At 49.9% G+C, this 26171-nt stretch overlaps 1 protein-coding gene across 4 annotated transcripts; it reads right to left on the bottom strand.

Moving 5' to 3' along the window:
• Positions 1-6925: 6925 nt before the first annotated feature.
• On the bottom strand, positions 6926-23231 carry Serpina5 (serpin family A member 5). 4 transcript variants are annotated; one of them, XM_074067218.1, is made up of 6 exons: positions 16717-16827; positions 14176-14317; positions 10658-11297; positions 8839-9109; positions 8383-8530; positions 6926-7876 (listed from the first exon to the last, which is right to left on the bottom strand). In XM_074067218.1, the coding sequence occupies exons 3-6, from the start codon at positions 11280-11282 to the stop codon at positions 7691-7693; spliced, it is 1230 nt and encodes a 409-aa protein (XP_073923319.1). In that variant the 5' UTR covers positions 11283-11297; positions 14176-14317; positions 16717-16827; the 3' UTR covers positions 6926-7690. The 4 variants fall into 4 exon arrangements, with proteins under 4 accessions (XP_073923319.1, XP_073923320.1, XP_020040959.2 ...); XM_074067219.1 differs by lacking the exons at positions 14176-14317; positions 16717-16827 and adding an exon at positions 23123-23231; XM_020185370.2 differs by lacking the exon at positions 14176-14317 and having other exon boundaries at positions 16717-16875.
• Between the last annotated feature and the right edge of the window lie 2940 nt (positions 23232-26171).

Genomic DNA, 26171 nt, shown 5'->3' on the forward strand with positions numbered 1-26171 from the left:
CCCTTTTCCCTGCAGTGACACTGGTGGCAGCCACCACCATTGCTCTCTTCTTTATCCTTAAGAGCTGATGCATCCTCACTCACACCTGTTGAGTCAGTAGGTTCCACTGACTGCTGTCTACTGTCACTTGAGAAAGGCAGGCACTGGGAATCAAGCCAGTGTTCTGAACCCAGCAAGCTGCCTTCAGTGCACCCTCTCACCCTCTCCAGCAAACATAGCTCCGCTCCTGGCTGGCCTGTGCCCAGCCTGGCTGTGAGGATGCTGACACCTCAGATCCAAGGAACTGCCTGCTGAGGTCACCCAGAAGGGATGTGGTGGCCTCCTGACTCTAGCCCTGCAATTGTGTCCACTCTGTGCCAGCTCCTGGAAGGGTGCTGGAATTTGGGTGGGAAAATAAAGAATTGGGCCTGGCAGTATTGATTATGAATTGTGCCTCTCTCCCTGAGAGGACACCACTGGGCTTCTCATTCTGGGAGCATGCCTTGGTTGTTTCTGGTGTCTTCTACCTTGCATGTTTTACCTGGGGTGCTGCAACTCCTTTGTGCTTCAAGGCATCTGGAACCAAGACTTTTGGCCCAAGGTTTACACAGGTGCCTCCTCAGCATCTCCCCCTAGCAGCTCCTCCCTGCGAGCATGTGCTAAACAGAATCCCCTCCCCTCTCCATCCATAAACGGTTCCTCTCCTTAGGTGTCTCCTCCTTCCACCAATCTCCCCCTCTGTGTGGGGAAGATTGCTCTTCTCCCTGCCCCAAGGAGCTCCCTCCTCTTTGTCTCTGCAGCCCACACGTGTCTAAGCTGCGATCACGTCCATACAGCAAGGACCTCTGAGCTGCTCTCACTTGCCAGTATCCCTAGGGTCCCCAGAATGAGTCCTTTGGGTCACTTGCATATTTGAAGCCCTCTGCTGGCCTCCCAGTGATCTGAGAAGCCTCTATGTCCACCCCTACATGGTCTCACCCCATTTCCTTCTGCAGCTGTGACTCCCTCTCCCCCAAATGCTCCCAAGAGCAGAGCTCTCCCTGCAGAATGTGGGGTCCCCAACTTGAGCAGGGAGAAGGAGGGGAAGGAAGACCCCAGGAAACTGCAGGAGAGCCTCTTTACTACCACTGGCTGCCTCCCTCTATGTGGATTTCAACTCCCTTGGTAAATCCACAGCCAGCAACTCTGCAGAGCACCCTGGCTCTGGGGTCAGGCTTGATGCAACCACGGGTGAGTAAGGCTTTGTTGACTCTGGGCTGTACATCACACAGTGGAATGCCTCCCAGGTCATTTCTCTGGGAACTGACCTTCCTCTAAGGTCCCTGAGTCCCATTCCCACTCCTGTTACAGTAAGCATCCTTGGCTGTCCTGTGACTCCACTCTGCAGTGAAGGCTGTGGCTTCCAGCCTTTGGGACATCCGTTTCATGCTCACCCCTGTTATCTGGAGCCAGAGCTGCCAGATTTGGCAACCAAACATACCTCCAAGTGTAGGGCACATGCTGGCACTAAACCTGCAGAGTTCCCAGCGTCTGGGTATTGTTGCCCTATGCTCAGGCAGTGGTCTGAGTACTTGCAGGGTCCAAACTATCAGGGAGGCATGAGCACAGGAGTCCCTGGGTCTGCGAGTTTGCAACCTGCTGGCATCCTGCAGTGATCTGTTGGAACAGTGCTCAAGAATCAAACACCACCTGGGCCTGCACACTCTGAGAAGCATGAGGTCACCTGGGACAGTGGGGCTGGTGAGTCCCTGGGCTCTGGGTGTCAGGTGGCCGGGGGAGCTGATTTTATAGCTCTGTCCCCACATTTATAGTAAGCAATGAGCGTAGAGATGCACCCGAATCTCGAGGTGGCGCTTAAAGGCCCTTGCCTAAAAAGTTGATCCCTGGCAGTCTACAGTCCTTCACTCTACCAGTTGAGCTATCGAAAGGTGTGCAAAAAAAGTTGATCTCTGGGATTGGGCCAGGAATATATGCTTTGTGTGTGTGTGTGAATGTTGAAATCTACAAAGATCAAAATCCCTAAAGTCAAAATGCCCCAAAATATAGTTTTGGAAAAGGTACTTAAAATAGTCTTAAAATAAATATTTACTTATTTACATTTTTAGAGAGAACTTATTCGAGAAGCATCTAAAAACACAACGGAACATTCCGTAGGTCACTTTACACAACAGAATAGTCAACAATAGAGTACATAGTGTGGCAAGAGAAACCCACAGGAATAATAACCACAGTCACATGGCTTTATAGTTATGAATTGTATCCATAAAGAAATAGGTCAAAAGGGAAATGTCAAACTCACATAACTGTAGTTGGTAAATGTGTATATTTGGCTTCATAACTTTGGTTGTCTGAAATACCATGATGGATAACTGAAGTGGCTCACCTCTGAATACACAGCTGTCTCAAGAGCTCAGATGGAAAGAAAAGCTATCTTTCACAAATGTAGCTGTTTAAAAAGGACATCTCTTTGTCGCTGGGCTGAGTAGTCTAAGAAGACACTAATCCAGAAGATCCCAAGTTCTTGTGTCACCTCAACAGAGAACTGGGTAGAGATACAAATTGCAAAACAGTAGCAAAGCTTTAATGAAAGAAAAGAAAAGAAAGAGTAAGAGGAAGCTGAACAAGAGAAGTGGTGGGCTCCTTCCAGATGGCACAAAAGCATGGATATCTTTGTTTAAGCCCAATTTATATGTTGTAAGGCTGGAAAAATCTGGGCAGTCCTTAGGTTGGGGCTAGGGTAGCTGGCAGATTTAATTAACACAGCCTTATCACATAACATGGGATATTCTGCACATGTGATTCTGCTAATTTCCAGGTTTTTAATTGTATATATGAGATGTGGGGGACCAATATTCCTAAGGTCTTAAGTAGAGGACTCTACCTGAGAGGTCAAATTGGTGGCAGATCTCTTCTGTTCCAGGCAAACCAGGCTCAGAGGTGCCCCTTTGGACACTATCTTGCAAAGATATTTATGACTGCCAGGGTATTCACAACTGAGAGAGGAACCGATTGCTCTATAGATGGCTCAGGGCCGTGCTGGGGGAGTAGTGAAAAAGTCTAGCATGAGGATATCAGGTTGGTTAAGAGAAGGGAGTCCCACGGTGGGATCTTTTGTTTTTAGCCTGCCTCATCTTCATTTACTGAGGAAGTTTTCACATTTTTACATATACAATGCTTAGACACATTAATGAATTGGAACTTTATAAAAGTAATTACGCAAGTTTTGCCTCTAGTATTGGAGATTACATGAAGATAAAATACATAGCATAATGCATTATAAAAAGTATCCTGACAATTTAAAATAGTGGAAAAAACTGAAAAAAGAAACCCAAAACTAAAGAGAAAATTTGACATATGAAAAAGGTGTATTACAGGGCTAGGTCATGGGCAAATACACCAACATAGTGACAGGTGGCTGACTTTCGCAACCAGTTACCGTATTTTGAAGTCTTGCATGGAGATGAATAGCTGCTTCCTTCATTTAGGACATGGCTGTCCTAAACCAGCTGCATTCACATTCATTTCTACATGGTGGGTTCCTTGTGACATCCTTTGATTTGATGGACACACACTATCTGAACATTCCCTGTTGGAGTTTCTCTTCATCTGTGCCGTGTTGTTTGGGGTCCTTGGAAGTCCATTCTGCATGCACAGATTCAGTAGAATCTCGTGCTGAGTACTGATTGAACAGCAGCGCTGCCGTATAAGCTCTTATTCTAGTCTACCTGGACTGGTGGTGTGGCTCAGGTGGTTGAGTGGCTGCCTAGGAAGAGTGAGGCCCTGAGTTCAAGCTCCAGTACCACCAAAGAAAAAAGTTCTTATTGTACCATGTACATAATTATTTTCAAACCAGTCCATAACTTCGCTGGCTTCTTTGGACAAATCTGGCTTTAGTTCATTGAAAGTTCCTGGAAAGTCAATAGTTGGAAGGAACATCAACGCAGGCAAAGGACTCATTTTAAGTTTTTCTTGTTGCTGTATCAAGTGACCAATTGTCTCATTTGAAGTTTTGATTTTCTACCCCTCTTTTTGTTGCTCCCCTCTCCTCCCACTTTCAGGAACTGTGAGATTGTGATTTTTAGAATTGGCTTTAGGGACTGTAGGCTTCAGGAATTTTGTTCTTTCATTATTTCAACACTGGGGAGCTGGGGATTGTGTCTTTGGGGATGGTAATTGTCACCTGGGACCTTGATGCCCCCTTACTCCTAACCACATGGTGTTGGGGAAAGTTGGCAGATGGTTACTTTCCCCAATACCATGTGGTTAGTAATGTGGAGTGACAGGAAACTGGAGAGGGCCAGCCATATCACCGATTGTCTCCCAGCTCCCTGCAAGGGTGTCTCTTCATTAACTAAACCAACATATGTAAAAGATGCAAAATAAGTGCCAGACACACAGGACATGGCTTCTAGGTGCTGCCTGTTATTATTATTGTCACTGCCACACTGCACTGTGTCATGACTGCTGATAGAGGAGTGAGCTTTCCTTCCCTTACCCATTCTCCTGTCACCACCTCCAGCCACAAGCACCCTCTTCCTATTCTGTGAGCAGCATGCACTCTGTCCCACCTCTGGGACATTGCTTTTGATGCCTGCATTTAACCTTTGTCCCTTGGGTCTCAGCTTTAATGCCACCACCTCAGACAGACCCTTTTGGCACCCTGGCTACAGAAAGTCCTTGAATTCTCTTTTAATTCCAGGTAAGAAATTCCCTTCCTTAATAGGTCTCTGCCTTCTGCCTTTGAAACTCCGACCACCACTAGTATCTATTTCTTTCCTGCCCACCTCCCTTTGTTTTGCTTTCAGAACATTTGATTTGATTTTACTTTATTTTACAAAAAAACCTTTTGATTTTGAGATACTTTTGGACTTACAAGAAAGTTGTAGAGACAATACAGACAGTCTCTCCCTGTTCTCCCAGCTCCCCCAATGTGAACATACACATTTTATAGCACCAAGGCATATCTATCAAAACTAAGAAATGGAATCAGTTCAGCCCAATCTGATTGGATGGCCCTACTCCCATGCAGCTGGTGTCTTGATGAAAGGAGAAAATCTAGACCCCACAGAGGGAGGACCATGTGAAGACAAAAGGAGAAGGAGGCCTTCTCTAAGCCAAGGAACGAGGCTTCAGAAGGAGCTATCTCCACTTCCGTGACTTAAGTCACCCAAATGTGGTACTTTGAAGCTGGTACAGTGACTAAGAAGCAGGTAATGAGGGGAACAGTCTGCTGTATATCCAGTCACACTACAGACCATTACCCGGTAGACGAGGTCAATCCTGGGAAGGGGCTGGTGGAGAAGAAGGCATGAGCGTCTCCTAGAGGGCTGAGTAGAGACACCTGCTGATGTGCAGATGGAGAGGAAGGGACAGGAAGGAGTCCAGGGACACTCAGAGTATAGCATGGATGCCAAACTATGGTCATCCAGTGATGAAAGAGGACAGAAAAAAATACTGGCTTTGTGTCCAGAGTCTTTGTCCCCGAGGCATCAGCACAGCCACCTCCTTCCTCCTTGTTCCCATTCATGCTCCTTCCACAGATCCAGACAAGTCTCTGTGATTTCTCCTATTCCGGGCCTCGCTCATATCATGCTCTTCTCCAGCTGGTTCCTCTGCCTGGAAGTCTACTACTATCTGTTTCCACGTCTGCTGTCCCAATCCTTCTTAAAGACCAGCTCCATGTCCCTCTTCTGCCTCATTCTCTCGCTCTGTCTCTCTCTCTCTCTCTCTCTCTCTCTCTCTCTCTCTCTCTCTCTCTCTCTCATACACACACACATACACACACACATACACACACACACAGCTTCTGGGATATTCTGTGCACCCAGGATCATGTAGTGATTGGGTCAAACAGCCTGTGATGACTCCTCGGAGAGCACTGTGATGTGTGACATTGAGGCAGAGGCTCAATGCACTGGACCCCACTCCGTCCTGCACACAGTAGAGCTTTGTGCCTGTTTGCTGAGTGAACTTTAGACAGTGCTAGACCTTAGTCTTATACATGATACACAGGCAGGGCCTCTCCCTGGCCTTGGACTGGCTGGGTAAACATGCAGAGAAACATTTGCCAAGAAAGGCTAGACATTATGCAAGGGGAAGCCACACAGGGGTGGCACGACCCCACAGGAGGCCTGATCCTAGTGAGCCATCCTGACCTGATAGCACAAACTCAGCCAAGCTGTCTGGGTCTGGTAGCCATGTGTCTTGCCATCAGACAATGCATGTGCCACCTGGGGTCTCAAGTCTGGGCCCTCACTGTCACCAGCTGTTTTCCCCTAAAAGTGAGGACAATGATAGACCTTGCTGGGTTCTTGAGGAAGGAATGAGCTCCCAAATGCAAGGTAGCTGGCCTGGGCTGGCACATAGAAGGTACTCAGTATTTGTGGGGACAGTAAAAACTTAGGGTTCTGACTTTTTGTTTTTTGTGGTCTCCCAATACAGTCCAGACCCTGGGATCAGAGTGATTGACAGAGCCTCATGGAAAGTAAAATAGGAACTTGTAGGATGAAGTGGGTAAGCCTCTGCTCTGGGGTTAGCTGATCAGGGGAAAGACAGTGTGAAACTCAGTGAAGGAGGATCCACTCACTCACTCATTCATTGGGTCTTTAAAGTGTCAAAGCCCCTCATCTGACAGAGAAGGAAACACATTCGCTTAGTACAAAAAGGAGGGAAGTCACCTGCCTCAGCCATAGGCTGCTATGGCTGAGGTGCACCTGAACATGCCTTCAGCTTGCGTCCCTAGCAGAGCACAGGGCGAGTGGTGGTCACAGTCCCCATCTGATCCTGCTCCAACAGGTATGAGCTATGTAATAGGGTAAGCTGCCTAACCACTGCAAGCTTGCTTCTCCATCTATAAAGTATGGGTAGTAGTGACCCCTGCCTCGTGGAGAAGTGTGAAAGGTGAATATAAAGTGTGAGCTGCCTTCAGAAGGATAGTGAGATGCAGTCTTTGCAAATCCTTTATTGTTGTTGTCAAGATAAAGTTCAGAAAGCTGGTCATCAGTGTCTACAATTGGTGCTCTACTGTTTGCAATAGACCTCCACTCTCCTGCTCTGCCAGGTCCATGAGTGATACCATCCCATGCATGGGCTCCTGCACTGGATCACTTCCACACTGGTGCCCAACAGTCTTACTTAATGTATGATTGGCTCAGCCTTTTTTAAGAGTCCTGATTACAGCTTCACTGTGTAGAAGGGAAACTGAGGCCAAGTTTTATTGCAGCGATATAGCTGGCTAGGGTTGGGCCAGTAGCCCCATCCCAGATCCTGATTGCAGCACTTTCCAAATCATGATGAACTCTGAGTTGTTGTTGTTGATAAGTAGGGAAAAGCCTTTAAAATGTGCTTGGTGGTGGCCCACATTTACTGGGACCACTCTCGTTCAGAGTTTTGTGGCACTGGACTGAACTCTAGGTCTGTCTGTGCCACTAACACAACTTGGACAAATAAGTTGACCTCTTTGGGCCTCAGGGCTAACATCCACTGGTAAAAGGTAAGAGAAAGATCAAGTTCTCCAGCATTGTCCAAGGCACCCATGTCTTGCCACTGGGTGAGAAGAAGCAGTTATCAGTCTATTGACCTCATTATTATTTATGACACCTCATTAGGCAAGTAAACCTACATGCATCATTAGCTACTGGCAGACAGATGACCCACAGCATAGCCCTGAGTCCCACTGTGGAGACCTGTGCATTTCAGGGGAAGCCCCTTGTCAGGGGCGGGCCACTTTGCCAAGGAAGATGATGTTCATGTTCTTCACAATGAACATGAGGAAGGGCCTGTTGAACACAATCCTTTGCGAGCTCAGCCGGGCTGATCTGAACGTGAAGATGGTCCCTGTGGCTGCAGCTGCTCTGGTTCCCGACTCATCCACCTCCACCACGGCTTTGTGCACCATCTGTGGGGGACAGCAGGTATTAGTGAGCTGCTGGGGGCTAGGGGAGTCTTTATGGGAAATGGCAAAGCTTTTGCCTATGGGCAGAACATCAAAGCATCTATGCCACTGAGCACTAAAATGGTAGGTAATGGAACCATTGAACAGGTGCCCTGAACCAGGCACTATGCGCAGAGGTGATGGCACATGTCAGCCATTGAATTCTGGTGACATCTGAGAGTGAGATATGTGACCCTCTAATTTTATATAAGAGGCTCAGAGACTCAAGTATTTATTGGAGGTCACATAGCAAGGAAAGAAGAGGACTTTCTCCAGATTGTGGGTTCTAATTGCTTAATACAGGACTCTTCGTCCAAGGCAAGGTAACAGACATGGCTTCCCATTGCAAGAGGACATGGCTCAGAGAACATCACTGAGTCTCTGGGGTAATGAAGCATGGAATAAAATGGGATGGGATGGGATGGAATAGTAGTTTCGGAAGGCAGCTGCTTAAGAGTTTCCAGACCCACCTCAGACACCTGGATGTTTGAGTGGCTGGTGATACCAGACAGGTCAGCTTGGGAGGTGAAGACATCACTGATCCCCAGCTTGGGGAGGATTTTCTCTAGCTGGTAGGAGCCCTCAATGGAGAACCTGGGAAGGTAAAGCTCGAGTTGCCTGGAAAAAGAAAAAAAGCTTTCTTAGACTGAGCGTCGGCTCACCGAGTGGTTTCCAGTCACCTCCTCTTGGCTTCATATGCTTCTCTAGGCCCTTGTTTAAGATGGAGGTCCCCTGGCTGTGAACTTGGGCTTGGCCCTCCCCCCCAGAGGTGACTGCCTGCTCTGGAGCCATACCAGGAAACCCACCTTCTAGCCCTGGTCCCTCTAGCAGGACCTCATAGGATGCCTTTGGTTCGGAGGCAGCCCAGTGACTGTCTTCATGTGTGTACCTAGCATTGGGCTGGCCCTGAGTCACCTGAAGAATACCTCTTTGTGAACATCCGAAACCACTTCCTCAGCAGGCTCCCGTTCAGGCTGTTTTCCACTTGCTCCATCTTGCCCTCACTGGGGAGAACGAACACTGCAGTGGCATTGCCCTGGTAAGGGATCCCTACCACCCAGCAGGAGAGGTCTCGTTCCAGGAAGTAGTAATACAGATCCTCGCGGCTCATCATGGGCACCCGCACCACTGTCTCCAATGTCACGTGGAAGTCTTGTTCCTGGGTGTTTTTGTGGCTGAAGCCTGTCTCCCACTTAGCTAAAAATTAACATGGGAGTAGGAAATGAAAGAAAATTTTGTGTAAGAAGGAGAAAGTTTCAGATGCACATGAAGAGTGGAGTCAGCAGTCACAGAGCACTTCTTCCTTGGAGGGGCCTCAGCAGCAGGGATGGCCAAACTTCTTGACCTCAAAGACATGTCCCTTTATAGTTCTGGGACAGCCTAAACCTCTTGTAGAGCCTTTCCTTCCACATTCTCCAAACAAAAAGATTGGCTTTCCTGTCTTCAGAAGCCCTCACCTCCTCATGTTCTTTGATTTTCCAATATTATTCAAGGCCAAATATTAAATTAACTAAGGTAAATGACATCTGGGTGGCTGAGAATGCTACCTGATATCTGGGTGAGTTGTTGTGGTTTTTACTCTTTCCCTAATATTAGGTTTTGGTCTAAGTTTGGGAAAGTGTTTGTAAGCGTCCTGGAAATGTACAAGGTTTCCTGTTGGGTCTTCTCCATGCCTCCTTCCCTGGTTGCTTCTGATGAAAGCACTATGAGCAATTGTTTCTGACTTAACAGTTATCAAAGGGGACCCCACCCCTATATCACTCTTAGCTTATTTCATAATTGTCCTCTGCAGCCTGCTGTACTGGGGTCAGCGCTGGACTAGGGAACAAGAAATCTAGACTTCAGGCTTGATTCTGCTATGGTCTAATGTTTGTGCCTCCTTCCCAAAATTCATATATTGAAATCCTAACCTTCAAGGTGAGCGTACCAGGAGGTGGGATTTTGAGATGTAATTAGGTTTTTAAAAGTAGTACCTTCATATATGGGATTAGTGCCCCTATAAATGAGGCACCAGGGACTTTGTGTGTCCCTTCCACCATGGGACAAGGCCTCAACAGACACTGAATCTGTGGTTGACCCTGAACGCCAACCTCCAGAACAGTGAGAAATATGTTTCTGTTCTTTATAAGCCACCCAGTGTGTGGTATTTTGTCAGAGCAGCTGGAATAGGCTGAGAAACTCACTATCTGTGATTGTAGCAGTAGGATGGGCTGGGGAAACAATGTAACTCCCTTCCTTCCCTGCTCTCTCCTCCCCTCCCCTCTTCCTCCATTCTTGCTCCACTCCCACCCCCAGACCCATGCAGAAGAGGAAGGAGTGGTTTAGCATCTGGGAGGACAAGCAGAAGAATGTGCTAACAGGAGTGGGTGTTCATGACTGGTGTAGGGAGATACAAAGGGAGACCACTGTTGCTGAGAAGTGTGGGCACATTCTGGCTGAAAAGTTACTAGGAGGGCAGAGGGGCAAGGTCCCGGGGCAAGGGAGGAGCTGCAATGTGCCCTTCTAGCCCTGGTGTCAGTGTCTTTGGCCTGATGGCTGTGACCAGTTCCTTGGCAGAGGGAAGAGTACGATGGGTTTCCTGACATCACCTCACATAGCAAGAAGACCCTATCTTCCCTGGGCTGTTGGCTGGCTTTCCCAGTATTCCCAGAGAGGACTAAGTCACTTCTACTCTTCATCTGGATGGGGATTGCTGCTTTGATAAAAGCTGCAGGAGAGAAAGAAAAAGTTGAGCCCTAGTCTCACCTTTAAAGAAAATGTAATTCACTAGCACCATGACATGGGTGCTGTCCAGGTTCTGAATCAGGTCCCCAATCTTGCCCTCAGTTTGCTTTGTCACATAGTCGTTGATCTGTTTCTGGGCCTCTGTGGGGTTCCCAAAGTCAGTGGAGAAAGTATCTGCCAGGTATAGCGTCTTTATGGAACTCAGGAAGGTGTCCTGAATGGACACTGCAGGGTCAGCAAAGAGAACATTCCCGAGGCTCAGCTGGAAGCCCTCTCTGGGCTGGCTGAGCTCCAGCAGGAGCTTCTGGAAGCCCTCATGTAGGTGGAGCTCGTCCTCTAGGCTGTGCTGGGGGCTGAAGCCCAGACTCCCCAGGATCTGTTCCTTGGTGTGGGCACGGGCACCCAAGGACAGCATGGCCACACTCATGGACACACTCACGGGGGAGAAGAAGACATTCTGGCCAGGGGCAGCAGACGCCAAGGCTCTGTAGAGGTCAAAGGTGAAGTCCTTACTGCTGGTGGCCACTGTGTCTCCCACAGAGGGCTCCCTGCCCTTCTTCTTCATCTCCCTGGCATGGTGGCGTCGGTGGATGGTAGCAACCTGAGGACTAAGGAGCATCAGACACAGGAGGAGGATGAGCTGCATGGTGGCTGCCCTGTTCTGAAAGGAAGAATGGGAAGGAGTGCTCAGTAAGGACACAGTTGTGTCAATTCTCAGAGCTGTGAGACTATGGGGACACAAGTAAGGCTGATGTCCCAGAAGAATGAACCCAACACATAGATTGGATTCTACAGGGCCTCTTTGAGGTTAGGGGCATGGTTTGCAGAAGGCAGTGGTGGCTTGAGGATAGAGATTTAGAGACATGGACATCTAACAGGAGGGAGAGGAAGCAGGAGGCAGAGGAGGTGCAGGCCCGAGGCAGGTACTGGCTACCACGTGAGATGTGGCTCTGCTCAACCACATCAAGGTGCATGTTGGGGCTGGGTGTGGAAGGAAGAGGGTCCTCGTGGTTTGCCCTGTCAAGGAACTAGAGCTGTGAACTCTGACCTTCATGTGGATGTCTCAGCCAGCACATGGCAAGGCCTTGTGATCCTCCTATTGACTCGGACCAGTTCTCCCTGCCCTGCTAGTCTTGTCTTGTTCATTCACCATCGATGGCAGGCCCCTTCTTCTCCCAGGGCTGCTCCAAGCCACCTTTGTCTGTTGTCAGAGACACTGTCCCTTCCTGGAAAATTCTGTTCTCTCAATGTGAGTGTCCCAAGTTCCCTCCTCTTCTGTTAGGGGATGAACAGTGTTCCTCAAAATTCATATGCTGAGCCCTGGCCCCCAATACCTCACTGAGTGACTGCATTTGCAAAGGGGGCCTTTGCAGAGCTGATCCCATCAAAATGAAATCAGAGCACAGCCATAATCCAATGGGAAAGGTGCCCTTATAAAACAACAACAGGACCTAGACACACAGAGAGAGAGGACCATGTGAGGACACAAGGGGTAGGTGACCACCTGCCAGCCAAGGAGAGAGACTTCAGAAGGAACCTGCCCTGCAACACCTTGATCTTGGACTTTTCACCTCCAGAATTTTGAGAAAATAGATTCCATTGTATAAGTCCCAAGCCTATAGGACTTCCTTCCTAAAACATTTCTTCTTTTCTCCTGCAAAGGAGGATGGATGCTTTTACCTATGGTCTCTCTGGTTGACCTGTGCTGGGTTTCTGACCTTCCTCCCTCTTCCTCCGGCCTTCTTCAGTCACTCTTCACCTTCCTCCCTCATGCTTATGTATCTGGCACCATCCAGGTGCCCAGATACCTTTCCCCTGCCTGTACCCTACCTCCCCCTCCCCCAGTGGTGTTAAGCAGCCCTGCTCTGAGCCAGTCCCGGGTTCAAGACTCAGTCCACTGTGACCTCCCAGTGTGACCAGGCAAGTGGTGCCACATCAGGGAGGTAGAGGTGTAGCAGCACCCACATGGGGGTTCCTGGGAGGGTCGCAACCCCTCACCGGGTGCAAAGTGTGTAGGATGGCACCCTGCACAAAGCAAGTGCTGTGGATATGTGAAGCGTCAGCATCATAGGATCCTAAAGCCCCAGCAGCTGCCACACTTTCTCAGAGGCACCATGAGGTGCAAGTTTGCCACAAACGTTCTCATGTGAGCCTGGTGGCAGCTTTGCCAACTCTGTTGACAGTTTCATCCTGTACACTGTTCCCGGAAAGAATCTACTCCTGTGGAATCTGTCCCACTATGGGCACCATGTCATTGGGTCCTCAGGCCCAGGAAGGCAGGTGCAGCTTGCCACAGAGAGTCAAAAGACCTAAGCAAAATCACACTCTGAGGGCCCAAACAGCAGGTTGGAAATAGCTGCAGTGGCCCTGAACCGGGGAACCCCAGGCCAAGAACGATGGTGGAGAAGGTCAGGCAGTCTAAGACAAAAGGCCTGTCTCTGTTTGAAGGTGCTCAGTAGCTCAGGTGAGTCACCCTCACCAGCTCCAGCTGCACCTTAAGCTCAGAGAAGGAGGCTCATCTAGAATGTTCTGCCTGCCAAACCTCTGGTACCAAGACCCAAAAGTCAAAGTAGCAGACTCCACAGTCACCAGGCTGTGGGAAGCCCATTGTGTCACCCACCTCTGCCAGGCGCCCTCTGTCTTGACCTGTCAACTCCTTCAGCCTCACATATGTTCTCAGAGGCAGATTACCTCTGGCTCCATCCTGCAGATGGGGAAGCTGAGGCTTAGGGAAGCTGCATGCTTACTGATGGTGGCCTCAGACCCAGTCCTGGCCCTTCACAGCCACTCTAAAGCCCCACCCATTTGGTTTCCCCCTGTCCCTGCACTCTATCACAGCCTCCTGCGTCTGTGATCCTTGACTTGGCAGCTGAAGATAGCCCTAATCTGCAGATAACTCAGAAACACACTCCGGCCTTCCCGTGCTCCACTCCCTCTTTGTTCCCACCATGACAGCTGCCTCAGAGGACACAGTAGGAGGTATAATCTCCAGTCCTTTCGCCTATCTTACAGCACAAGCTGCTCCCTCTGGCAGATGCTGAGACCTGTCACAGAGTCATTTGGTCTAGAGGAGCCACTCAGCTAAGCTGAGGACCATGTTACAGCAATCCGCAGAGGCAAGGGGGCTTCTGCTGGGGTTCAGCCCTTAGTCAGCCTACGCAGCTGGCAAGGCCACATTGGCAAGCTTCTCCCCCTCACTGGGCCTCAATTTCTTCATCGGCAGTTGCCCCGCCATGGCCCCCACCTTGAACAGTAGACCTGAGAGCCAGAAGCCCTCTGGGTCTGTTCTGGGGGAGAGGGGAGACATAGGCTCACTTGGGCTCCCGTAGGCTGCCTTGTTCCATCTGGAAGTCACTAGTTACAATGGACCTGGGAGATACTGTATAAATATTACTGTATCTAAGCTCACAAGCTAGTGTTATTAGCCACATTTCACAGATGAGTAAACTGAGACTAAGCAAAATGGAAAAGCTTGTTCCAGCCAGTGACTCATGGAACCAGGATTAAAATCCACGTTCCTCTGACTGGTGCACACTTACTGTCTCTTGGCTGCCTTGTGGTTCTGGGGAACGACACTTCAGTCCTCTTTGCCCCCACCTCCTGGTGTGAATCCCCAGCCTCTCCCAAGCGATTCTCTTGCCTTTGCTCACTTCTGCAGTAACGTGGGCTTGGTGTCACGATCTTAGTAACGCAGAAAAGGAAACAGAGTCACAGAGGTTTCTCTGGCAGGAAGTGGAAGCCTTGGGTGTGCATTTCAGGTTTCTTAGATAGAAAATCTAGGCTTTGCTCTTGGGCCTCTGGTGGAAAGAGCTTTGACAGAGCTTTGTGTCAACTTTGAGCCAGGTGTGACTGCTCCAGGCCCAGAGAGTCCCCCATGCAGCAAGCCAGCCACCATGAGGTGCACGGAGAGCCTGGTCTGGCTGCCCGTCCTGCCCCTGACCTTGAAGAGGAGAGATAAGTCATGGTCACTATCATTTCAGGCTTGAGGCAGGAGAGGGTGGACCCTGCTCAGTTTCCCTACTGATCCCCACCATCCATGTGGGCAGCAAAGTCCCATCTGGTCGATTTTGGACTCTGATGACAGAGGTGTGCAAGTAAGCAGGGTCAGTCCCATGTCTGCTGATGTGAAGGGAGCTGGGGTATGCACCCTGAGCAGAGGGGGAGAGAGCCAGAGCTTCTTCTTGATCCCTCAGCCCACAGAGCTCCACGGGAGAAGTGACGGCCACCTCCCGCCACCACCAGCCCACCAGCAAGCTTGTCACTTCGTCTCCAAAACAGGTCCTCAACCTCCCACCTCTTTCCATTTTCCATGCCACCACCTACTGGAAGACCCTCCATCTCTCACCTGGGCCCCCTATGTCTTTCCCCTCTGTTCCCAAGAGCCATTTTAGGGTCAGCATCCCTCAGGACCCAGCACGGCTCCTCTCACTAAGAACCCACAACCACCCACTGCACTTGGGGTAACCTGCACTTGGTCTTGTGCCCCTACCCTTGAGGCCCACGTGTCCAGGCTCTGCCTGGCTCTTGCCAGCCTCGCCTCTGCCCGCTCTGCCCTGGGTTGTGTGAGTCCAGGACACTTCTCCTGATGCCTCTAACACACCAAGCTCTGTCCCACCCCAGGCCCTTCACACACAGCTCTCTCAGCTGGCATTCCTTCCATGCCTTCCTCTCCAAGGCAGCTTCTGCAGAGGGTCAGCCTCTCCTAGATGTCACATCTTGGTGACACACTGTCACTGTCATGTTGGCCCTATTTCTTCTACTGTTGTTCTCTGTAACGGCCCCGTGACCGTTTCTCTCACAGTCCATCGTCAATTGTATTTGTGCACTTCTATGTGCATTTGTCCACAAAGTCTTTTGTCCCTGCCTCTCTCCCATGGGAACACATGCTCTCAACTGAGATGACCCTTGCCAGTCTTCGCCACGTGTGGGATGAATGAATGAATGAGGGGACCCAGACTCCTCTTCTACCTCACAGGTGTCAGACACAAGCTGGACACTGTCTTGTGGACATAGGGCCAGGCTGGGCACCAGAGCTGGGCTCTCACCAGCCCAGGCCTCTCTTGCCAGGTGACCCCAAGTACCACCTCCCTGTCACTCACCTGCACCTCCTTTCTATCCCTTTAACAGCCACTCTCCAGATGCGACTGACAGACCAACAGCTGTGCCTTATTAGACATAAAGCTGGCAGCCTGGACATTGGTGCAATTTTGACAGTGTCACCACAGGCAAGGTTGTGACCATGTCTGTTACCTCTAGATATCTCCTCCTGGCTCTTTACTCCCCATATTTCAGGTCCCAATCTGTGAAGACGACATGGCTTTTCTTGCAAGGCCCCACCCTTAGAGACACTGGACATGCTGCTCACTTTATTTCTGCTTTGTTTATTTATCAAACTGCCCAGCGGCCCCTAGGGCTCACGGGCAGCTGAAGGACCATCCTGGGAGCAGTCTCCAGCCAGGGCCACCTGATCCCAGGGGAGAAGATTCCACTTGACAATCTTTCCGATTTCTGAAGGTCCCCAACTCCAGGCACAGAGAGCAGTCTGTGCTGCTATTTCCCGAGAGCCTCTTTCCAGGCATCTTGCTGTCACTTACTACCTCATTCAGGGTCTCTCGACCTCAGCCTGCTGACCCTGGGCAGGATCATTCTTTGTGGAAGGACAGTCCTGGGCATTGTAGGATGTTTAGTAGCAATCCTCGCCTCTGCCTACCAGACACTAGTAGCGTGCCTACCAGTTGACAACCAAACATGTCTGCAGAGGTGTCAGATATGGCTGAGTAAGAGCCAGTATCTGATTTAATCTCAGCCATATCATGATGATGGCATAACTGTTTCCATTCTCCTGTTAGGAAACTGAGGCTTGGCCAGCTTTGGTGTGGAGCTTAAGGTCACATGGCTAGGGGACTCACCTCTACCTCCCCTGAAGTCCTAGCTTGTTCCCAAACACGGAGGAGGCCTTTCCTGTCACTCTGAGACTCAGCAGAACTTTTGATCCCTCCATACTGGGTACTCTGGGACCTTTCCCCCATTCCTGGCCTACCCTCAAGCCCACCAGTTTCCATCCCGGCAGCTGTACTCACTCTGTCCTTCAGCTGAGCATGCACACTGCAGAGGTGGCAGTCCACGGGGCTCAGGAAAGGGCAGAGGGCGGGCTGGACTGAAGGCTGTTATTGTCACTGATCCTGCTCAGCCCCGCCCCTCCCTACTCTGCCTTGTCCTGAAGGCTTTCAGTGAACAGGTCAACTGCAGGAGGAGCAACCCAAGCCCAAGACTCTGACCGGGGCACCTACTCACTGTCTCCAAAGACTGCCTCTGGCCAATATCTGCCTGGCATTGCATGGATACTCTAAAGAGATGGAAATGCCAGGCCACCACAGGCAGAAAAATGAACACAGCTGGCCATCCTCCCTTTGCAAGGCTGAATTTCATTGTTTTCTACAGTCAATTTCCTGTGGGTCCTGGGTGCAGGGCCTTGAACCATTGACCCATGGGCCTACTGTGCTGCTGACTCTCCAATTCTAGGGTCAGTAAGAGGTCTCATGATGGCTGAGATGCATGGGTCACTATGTCCACCCCAGCTGCACTGAACACCCCATTGAGGAATGTTCAAGGTCATGCCTGAGATTAGAGGCATGGGGCTCAGTACTTTAGGTTCAAGGTTAGCTCTTTTTGCTCAGAATGGGGCTATATGTGGGACTTCTGTGTGTCTGGCTGGACTGTCCTTTTCTCTCTTAAAACCAAGACTCTCTCACTCTGCCTCACTTTTGAAGAGTGTTTCCAAGATCTGGACAGAGTGCTGGCTCAGGCTCTGTGCTGTTTGCAAGGTCCCCAAGCCTGGGGCTTCCTCTCAGTCCAGTGTACTATGTGTGGCCATTACCCAGTAGGGATATGCGGTGACATGGGTATAGAGCTGGCAAAGCAAAGCAGAGGTCTTGTACTATCACCCAGGGGAAACCATCTTGATTTTCAGCCAGCAGGTACCTGCATGCCCTCCAGGACATTTCCCCGTGCTTCCCTAGGCTGGGGAAGGGTGCAGCTATGGGATCTTTACCTAGGAATGGTAGCAACCAGTATTTACTAACACTTTAAATCAGCCCACACATTCAACCCCAACCTCTTTGCATAACAACTCTCTCATTACTTACTGTAGCCCCTGAGGGCCCTGATCTCAGCCTCTGTGTAGAAAAGGACATGATTTCTACCTGGCAGGGCCATCACAATCATCACTGAGAATCAGAACCACGTAGGGCGGGAAGTCAGCCACAACAGACAGCTAGGGGTAAGCTGGGTTCTCTGTCTGGTTTTGCTTTTGCTCCATGTTGCTGGGTAACCTGAGCAAGAGTCCTTTACGTCACTGACCCAGAGATTCCCACGTCCTATCTGTGGGACGGAAATCGGTGCTACATAGAGTCATGTTGGGGAAGGGATAATTCACATTCTAATCCCAGGACTGGTGCCTGACTTACCCTTTGACAAGAGGGACTTTGTAGATATGATCAAGTTGAAGATCTAGACATGAGACACTTAGGACCTGATGAGTCCTTCATGTAATCTCAAGAGTCATAAGAAAGAGGTGTAGGAGGCTGGAATCAGAATGTGACATGATAATGAAAGCAGAAGAAGGGAAGACAATGGTGATATGGGTCCACCTGCCAAGAAACCAGAAAGCTTCTAGAAGCTAGAGAAGGGAAGAAATGGACTCCAGAATGAACACAGTCCTGCCCATATCCTGATTTTGGCCCACTGAGACCTACATTGGCCTCCACAGCTGTAAAGGATAAATTTGAGTTCTGTAGGCTACTAAGTTTGTGACAATTTATTACATTTGTCACAGAAAGCTACTATAATGTCCTTCAAGAGTTTCTAAGTGAAATTACTTCAGAAAAGATGGGCTGAACTAACCAGCATCCAGCTTCCGGCATGAGATCCTGATTTTGGGTCTTAGTAATGTCCCCATTTTCCCTGTCATCTCTTCTGAGTCTTTGTGGGGCCATCAACCATGCCTCCCTCTGCCTATCACCTGCCTCCCTGTCTGGGTCCATACATACTGGTCCTTCCTTCCTTCCTTCCTTCCTTCCTTCCTTCCTTCCTTCCTTCCTTCCTTTCTTCCTTCTCTCCTTCTCTCCTTCCATCCTTCTCTCCTTACTTCCTCCCTTCCTCCTTCCCTCTCTCCCTCCTTTTCTTCCTTCCTTCCATTTTCTATCCTTCTTTTAACCCCTACATCAAATATCAATATTTTTTGAGCACTAACCATATTCTGAAAAGTATCCCTTGCCTTTAGAAGAGAGCTATTTATCTAAAGGAGAAAAATGAAAGCACAGAGCACCAGCTCTCTGACAGTACTCCACAGTAAAGACACAAAGAGAGAACAATCCCTTCTGGGGTTGGAGAGAGAGATGGACTAGGAAAAGCCTGTGAGGGCAGTGATTGATCTTCAGTCTGGGTTTAGTGAGCTTGCCATGTTTTAGGAATTTCCTACCCCTGGCTTAAGTGGAGAGTGGGTGGACAGAAGAACCCATAGGCAGTGGAGGCTTTGGCAGCTGCAGGAGGCAGGGTGGTGCTGCTGAATACCACAGAGGAGGGTGGTGGGTGTCAAGAACCAGCCAGGAGAAGGAGGACATAGCTGAGAGAAGCCAAGGCCACACCAGGCTCAGGATGGCCTTGAAAATCTCTCTGGGGGTTGGGGCAGGGATGGACTTCACCCTGCATGAAATAGAAGGAGACAGAGATTGTAGACAGAACTCTTTGGCTGCCCTGAGTGGGCATGGACAGGATAGAGTGGAAATGCCTCAGTCTTCCAGTGGGAGATGCTGGCCTGGACCCACAGGGCTGGAAAGAAGAGAGTGGACCCACTGTGGGAGAAAGGCAGGTGTGGAAGTCTTAGCAGGTTATAAGGCCAATTTCAGGCCTGGTGAGCCTGCTAAGCCATGATACCTGTGGGTAGAGGTGTCAGGCTGGAAGGAAATGAGGAGGTCTGGAGGGAGACATGGGAGGCAGGTACAGAGGTGGGTGGCAATTAAGGTGACAGGATCGAATGGGGGTATTGTGGGAGGGAAGAAGGCCAGAGAGAAGATGAAGCAGAGAACTGGGGGCCCCAGAAGAGACCCTGATCAGAGACAGAAGAGCTCACTGAAGTAAGGGGGAGAAAGGAGAGAGGTACCAAGGGAGGAGATGAAGGCCATTGTTGATGTCAGGCACAGCAAACCTTTAGGTAGGATAAGGACAGTCAGTGGTCCAGAGGTGCCACCAGAATGATCTCAGTGTGGAGGTGGAACCAAGTTTGAGGCTAGCTGCTCCTTGGTAGGGAGGGCTGGGGAGAGAGGAGGGGAGGACGGTGGATGGCAGGGAAGGAGGCATCTCATAGGTTACAGACTGAGGAGAGAGCTGGTGAGGAGACAGTGGTCACTCATGGGGGCATCCCCCCTGCTGGTAGGAGGCTACAGGCCCAAGGCAACAGATACCTGCTTGTCAAGAAGAAAAATAGTTGTTCTTCTGAAACTGGAGGGAAAGAGGAGACTTAGTTTTCCAGGGTGACCACAGCAAATGACCACAAATTAGGTGGCTTAAAACAACAAAAATTTCCTCTTGCAGGCCAGGCATCCAAAGCAAGTTATTGGCAGGACAGGCGCTCCCTGAAGGCAGCCACTGAGAGAGAGAGAGAGAGCACAAAACATGTTGCTGGGTGGCTCTGAGGTCCTGGCAACCATGGCTGGCCACTGTCATCTGTCCCTGGCACTGCTCAGCCAGCCATACAGCATCAGGGAGCAGGCTGGGGCTGGCCAGAGCTAACACTGGTCTGGCGGGCAGACTTTATGAGCTCTGTCTTCATGATTTAGGCTTCAGGTTAAAGACAGCTATGTTCTTTCATGACTCGGTGGTTGGCTTCCTGCCCCGACTCTGGTTAAATTGACATTCTTCTTCCAGAATGGCTGTCTGCCTGACTTCAGGCCTAGGCAGGTCACAATAGATTCATTTTCCATCAACACTGAGGACAACAGAGAGCTCTAGCACTCAGCAGAGGGGTGTTCTACTCAGTCCACAAAGCATCTGTGATATTATTGAACAGAAGTGACTTTAAATGGGGTCTCCTCCTGTAGCATCTGTCTGGTCTCCATTCTTATCAGCCCAGCTGACCTGTTTAGGTGACCTGCCTGGCCCTGGCAGTCAAATGCATCGTGACTCCTGCTCCAGAGCTCTGAGTTGTGACACAAGATGAAGTTTGGGGTCAATAGTTAACACTCAGATGGCCCAGTGAGGAGGCGTGTGTTAGTGTTTTACATCTAGAGACTCACGGAGCGCCACAGCAGGCTTCTGACTTTCTTCAGCTGACAGATGAGAAGACTGAGGCACACGGACACATGGCCCAAGACTCACACCTAGTGTTCTGCACTGAATTCTGTCTTCTCTAAATTCATGTGCTCAAGTTCCAATTCCCAGGACCTCAGAAGGTGGCCTTCTTTGGAAATCGGGAACTTGCAGATATAATTAGTGAAGGTGGGTCACACTGGAGTGGGGTGGGCCTCTAATCCAACATGACTGGTGTTTTTTGAAAAGGAAGAAATTTGGACATGCACACTCTGCCCCATGGAGATGAAGTCAGAGCCTGAAGTGATGTTTCTGATCCAAGGGCACAAAGGTTGCCAACAGCCCTCCGAGCCAGGGGAGGGCCACAGAGCTGATACTTGTCACATGAACCAACACCTGAGCTCAGACTTCCAGCCTCCCAGAACGTGAAACAAGAGAGCTGGGAATCAGCTGCTGTGGCCAGCAAGCCCATTGCCAGCTGGGGGAATTCATACTGCAAGCCAGGTGTGCTGGGCCAAAGTGCAGGTTCTGTACTTGCTGCGCCACAGCCTCTACTGACTCCCAGAAAGCACCTGTTAGCCTGGCTCCTGACAGGCACTTAGAGCCTGGGGACTGTCAACACTGCAGAACCTCACTTCTCTTTCCAGGTGGCCAACAATACAGCAGCCTCCTTCTTGCCTTTCTTCCACCCCACAGACTCAAAAGGCAGGGCGCCCAGGATTCTAGAGCCCATGTCCACTCTACCATTTCCAGGGCTAGGCCTGCTTCAGGGCTCTGTGGCCCAGATACCACCTTTACTCACAGGGGAGGAAACTCAGATCCACAAAGAAAAGGGATAGCCTGCAGCATGTCATTCATGGAGAAGCTGGGGCTGTAGCCTTTCTGCCTACAAATTTCAGGCACCTCCCTCCACACCAGAGAGGTGTGCCTGGCTAAATGGCCTACCTGTGGTTTTGTGATATAATCAGACATATATTTGGACTCTGCCCTCAGCTTCTGAGTCACAGGTCTTCATACCTTGTAGATAGGAGTGAGGGTGAATCTTTTCTCCAATATTTGGTTTTTGATCCTGGATCCTGAAAAAGGGCTCCTTAAGATTATGGTTTCCAAGTGATTTTCATAGTGATGGGAGTGTCTGACACAGATCTAAATCCCCTGAGGTTTCCTGAGTGACGGGAACTCTTTGCTCTGAAGACACTCTTGATGGGCTCCTGGACAGTCTCAGGATGGCATTTGGGTATCAGAGGAAACAACCCTGTGATTGGAGGGCTGGAAGTTTCACCTCCACCCCATGACTTCCGGGGACGGGACAAGAGCAAAGGGTTGGGTTGATCACCAATGGCCAATGATGTAATTAATTATGCCTATGTAATGGAGTCTCCATAAAACTCAAAAAGATGAGGTTTGGGGATCTTCCCGATAGCTGAACATATGGAGGAGCTTGGAGAAATGAGCACCAGGGAGGGTGGGGAGGCTCTGACCCTCTTCCCACCGACCTTGCCTTATGCATCTCTTCCATCTGATTCCATCCTGCCCTGGATTCACATCATAAACCTGGTAATATCAGTAAGTGTCTGTAAGTTCTGTGAGTCCTCCCAGCTAACCAATTCAGCCTGGGTAATTCAACCTTGGGAAGGGCCTGTGGGCACCCAGTGTACAGCCAGCTGCTAAGATGGTTGATAACCTACTACTTGGGACTTGCATCCAAAGGGAGCAGTCTTGTAGGACTGAACCTTCAACCGGCAGGATCCAATCTGACACCAGGTAGACAGTGTCAGAATCAAATGGAACTGACTTGAAGGACGCCCTGTTGGAATTAACTGCACAATGAGTTGTAGTTGAGAGAACCTCACTCTCCCTCAACCCAAATCCCAGATTTTGGTGGCCACAACATTTGAGTGTTTACAACATGTAAACAATTTGTCTTCTCAGCTCAGACATGACCAGCTGAATGAGGAAGTGAATAGCCCAATGAGCCTACCCTGCACAACTCTGCACAAACTCTCTGGACTCTCATACACGGTCAACCCTCCCTGGAATCCAGGGCCTCGTGGAACCAGACACCTCATTGCCACTCACACTGCCTCTGTCTGCCCTCTCTTGCAAAGGGCAGAGGTCTCTGTTTTCCTGTTTGGAGATGACCAGGAGACCCACAGATAGCCGGCTCCTCTGCCTACTGACCTTGGACTGGAAGGAATCTGCCTCCTGAGTGACAGAATGAGGTCTTTGCAAATCAGAGACCCCACAGGCAGCAACAAAGGCAAGAGGCACTGCTCTGGAGCGGCAGCATCTCCTGTGTGGTGTCTTCATTTTACTTTATTTTTAATGCTCCGGAAGGACATTTTGCAATCTGAGGAGCTAAACTAAATATTTGCCCAATCAATTCCAGGCCAAGGACTGTTAGGAGTTGTGATGCAGAACAAATAGCTCAGTGACCTTGCACAAAGCTCAGTCTTTTCCGTTCACTTGCTCATTATTCACTCATTCATTCATTTACTCATTTAACAAGTACTGGCAGGGCCTCTGCCATACATGGTTGGCTCTGGGGTCGAGGAGCTAGAGGAAAGCAGAGTCAGTAGTGCTATTGCTGAGCTGTCTCATCTAACAGGAGATGGGATGGGGTGGGGGACAGAAATGATTGTCAGCCCAGCTGTGTGTAAGGGCAGGATGACAGTCTGACTCCATGAAGAGTTGAAGCATTTGTGTGAGGTCTTGTAGAGTGTAGATCAGGGGCCTGCAGGAGAGAGACTTGGAAGTGGGACATGTGGACAGCCTGGGGGAAATAGCAGGATCTTCTGTGACTGAAATCACAGGATACAATAGAGCAAGAGGAGGGCCTGAGGCAGGTGAGTCAGCCAGGGACAGGATCAGGGAGGGCTTTGGCCACAGATTAGAGGCCTTTGAAATTTGTCTTGTAGGCAACAGGGAGCCATTGACTTTTTTTGCTTGGGAGAGGAATGAGCTTCACCAGAGCAAAGAGTCATCACTCTCAATGCTGACCTGAGGGTGACTTGCTACCCCCTTCCCCCATTCAAGCACCAAGCCTCACACATTCACACATGACCCTGGGCAGAGCTGTTGCCATGGTAACTCTAGACCTTGGCCTTCTTCAGGCTTGTTTTCCATCCACCCACCTCCCTTTGAAGTAGCAGAGGCGGGCATGAGTCAGCCTGGGCCTGACTTTATTTCTTGCTTGACTATTGAAAACCAGAATCCAACTTCCCAGCAGATATGGGAGAAATGGATTAATCCTTGAGCTCTCAGATTTGCTTTTTAGTCAATAAAACCAAGAGGTGGAAAAAGAAGGTGTGCCATTTTCTGACTTTGGAAGGCCCTCAGGTCCTGGTGAGCAAAGCCTAGAGCAGGTATGATGAGCCCCAGCATAGAACCACTCAGGAATTTTGTCCTTCTGGAACTTTCCTTTGTCCGTGTTCTCCTGAGGCCATTCTGTGTCCAGTTGAGAACTGTGTTTTAGAGGCAGGAGGGGACAGAAGCCTCCAGGGTCCTCTCCTCCACCTTGGCCATTCTTTTGCATTTGAGCAGAGGCTGACTGTTGCTGCCTGTCTTGTTTCCTGGGACTGTGGTATTGAATGAGACAGGGACCATGTCCCATAGTTTCTAAAATATTTTGGCTATATCATGGGAGAGGACTCTCTAGCCTGCTGTCCTGGATCACCCGTGAACATTTTTTGTGATGTCGGTCATCCTGCGTGCCAGAAACAGAGACCTGTGCCACTGGGTCTTGACTTTGAGCCTATGGCTTGAGTTTTCAGAACTGGCCATGGGCCTCTTGAATATTAAGCAGCCCCTAGAATAGAGATGATTTGTGACCTCCAATTCTGAAACCTGGAGGATTCTTTTAGCCAATTCCAAAGTAACAGCCCTACCTTGCCATCTGGAACAGACTGCAAGGAGACATTTGGCCTCAGCTGGCCCTACTAAGAGAAAAGGTAGAGGATGCTGAAGAGCTAGTGCTGATCTAGAATCTTCTTCAAATTCAGCTGGGAGCTTGAGGGGACAAGCAGTGGGAGAAGAAGGGCCCATAACACATCTCCAGTATTGGCAGCCACCCCCCCACCACGCACACTCTGGTATGCTGTGCCAATTTCCTGAGTGGAAAAAGTGCCCACGTGAGAAGAGCCCAGGGTCTCTAGGGGCAGCTGATTTTGGGGGGACAGACCCCAGTTCAGAGGTGGTAGTGGTGGTTGCACTGACTGGAGCCACAGGAATTACAGCGACTAACAGGGTTCATGTGAGCATTGTACTGTGTTTCACGTGTGCTTAATCTTCACCAGGATTCCGGGAGGTAAGGGAAGCTACCTTTGTCCCCATTTCCTACGGGGGGACACTGATGCCCAGAAAGGTTACATGATTTCCCCAAGATCACACAGCTTCTAAGCAGCAAGCTAGGATTTGACCCCATGAATTATGATGTTTCTTGTGCAATAAGTGGGAACAGTATAGGCCAGCGAGGGAGCTGCCGATGGCAAAGCTTCATCGGAGTTCTTGCCCTAGACCTCAAAGCAGAGGATGTCCTAGGTCTAGAAAAATAATGGAGAGAGGTCCCTCTTGGTTGTACTGTTCCAGCAATAACTCTCCTGGGAACTCCATGTCCATGGTTAAAGAGGCTAAACTGGAGCCTGAGCTGATACTAATGCCAAAAATAAACCCTTTGGGCAGAGAGAAGGCACTAGGCAGAGATCAGTGAGGTTTGCTGCAAACAAAGCCAGTTCTACCTGTCTGCCTGCTTCTACAGGGGGTAGACTCTGGGGGGATGCTCCTTGAAGAAATAACTAGAGCTGGACCAGCTGGGATGGTCCATAGCATCCAGGTAAGGAAACTGAGGCCAAGAAGGTAAGATATTTGCAGGAGTCCCCACAGCAGTAGGACCAGGTTGTCTTCTGCTCCTATAGCATACCCCTTGACTGCAGCCATTTATGCCCGAGAGACACGGGGACATCTCCTGGCCACAAGTGAGGAGCCCCTCACCAGATCAATGTCCAGGCCCTGCTAAGGCTTCCCTACCCCATCCCCCTAAAATAAGGCATGTACCCTGCCTAAGGCAGCTGGCTTCCCCTCTCCACACACCTAGACAGCCCACTGGGACTTGGAGCATCATCTCACACCCCCTGTCCCCAGGTTTTTCAGAGGAGGACAGGTGAGCCCTGGAGGGATAGGCAGAGAATGTGTTTGTGAGTGTCCAATATGTATGAGGTACCACAACAGGGTC

This window comes from Castor canadensis, chromosome 3 (genome assembly GCF_047511655.1).
Source record: "Castor canadensis chromosome 3, mCasCan1.hap1v2, whole genome shotgun sequence".
NCBI classification, from domain to species: Eukaryota; Metazoa; Chordata; class Mammalia; order Rodentia; family Castoridae; genus Castor; species Castor canadensis.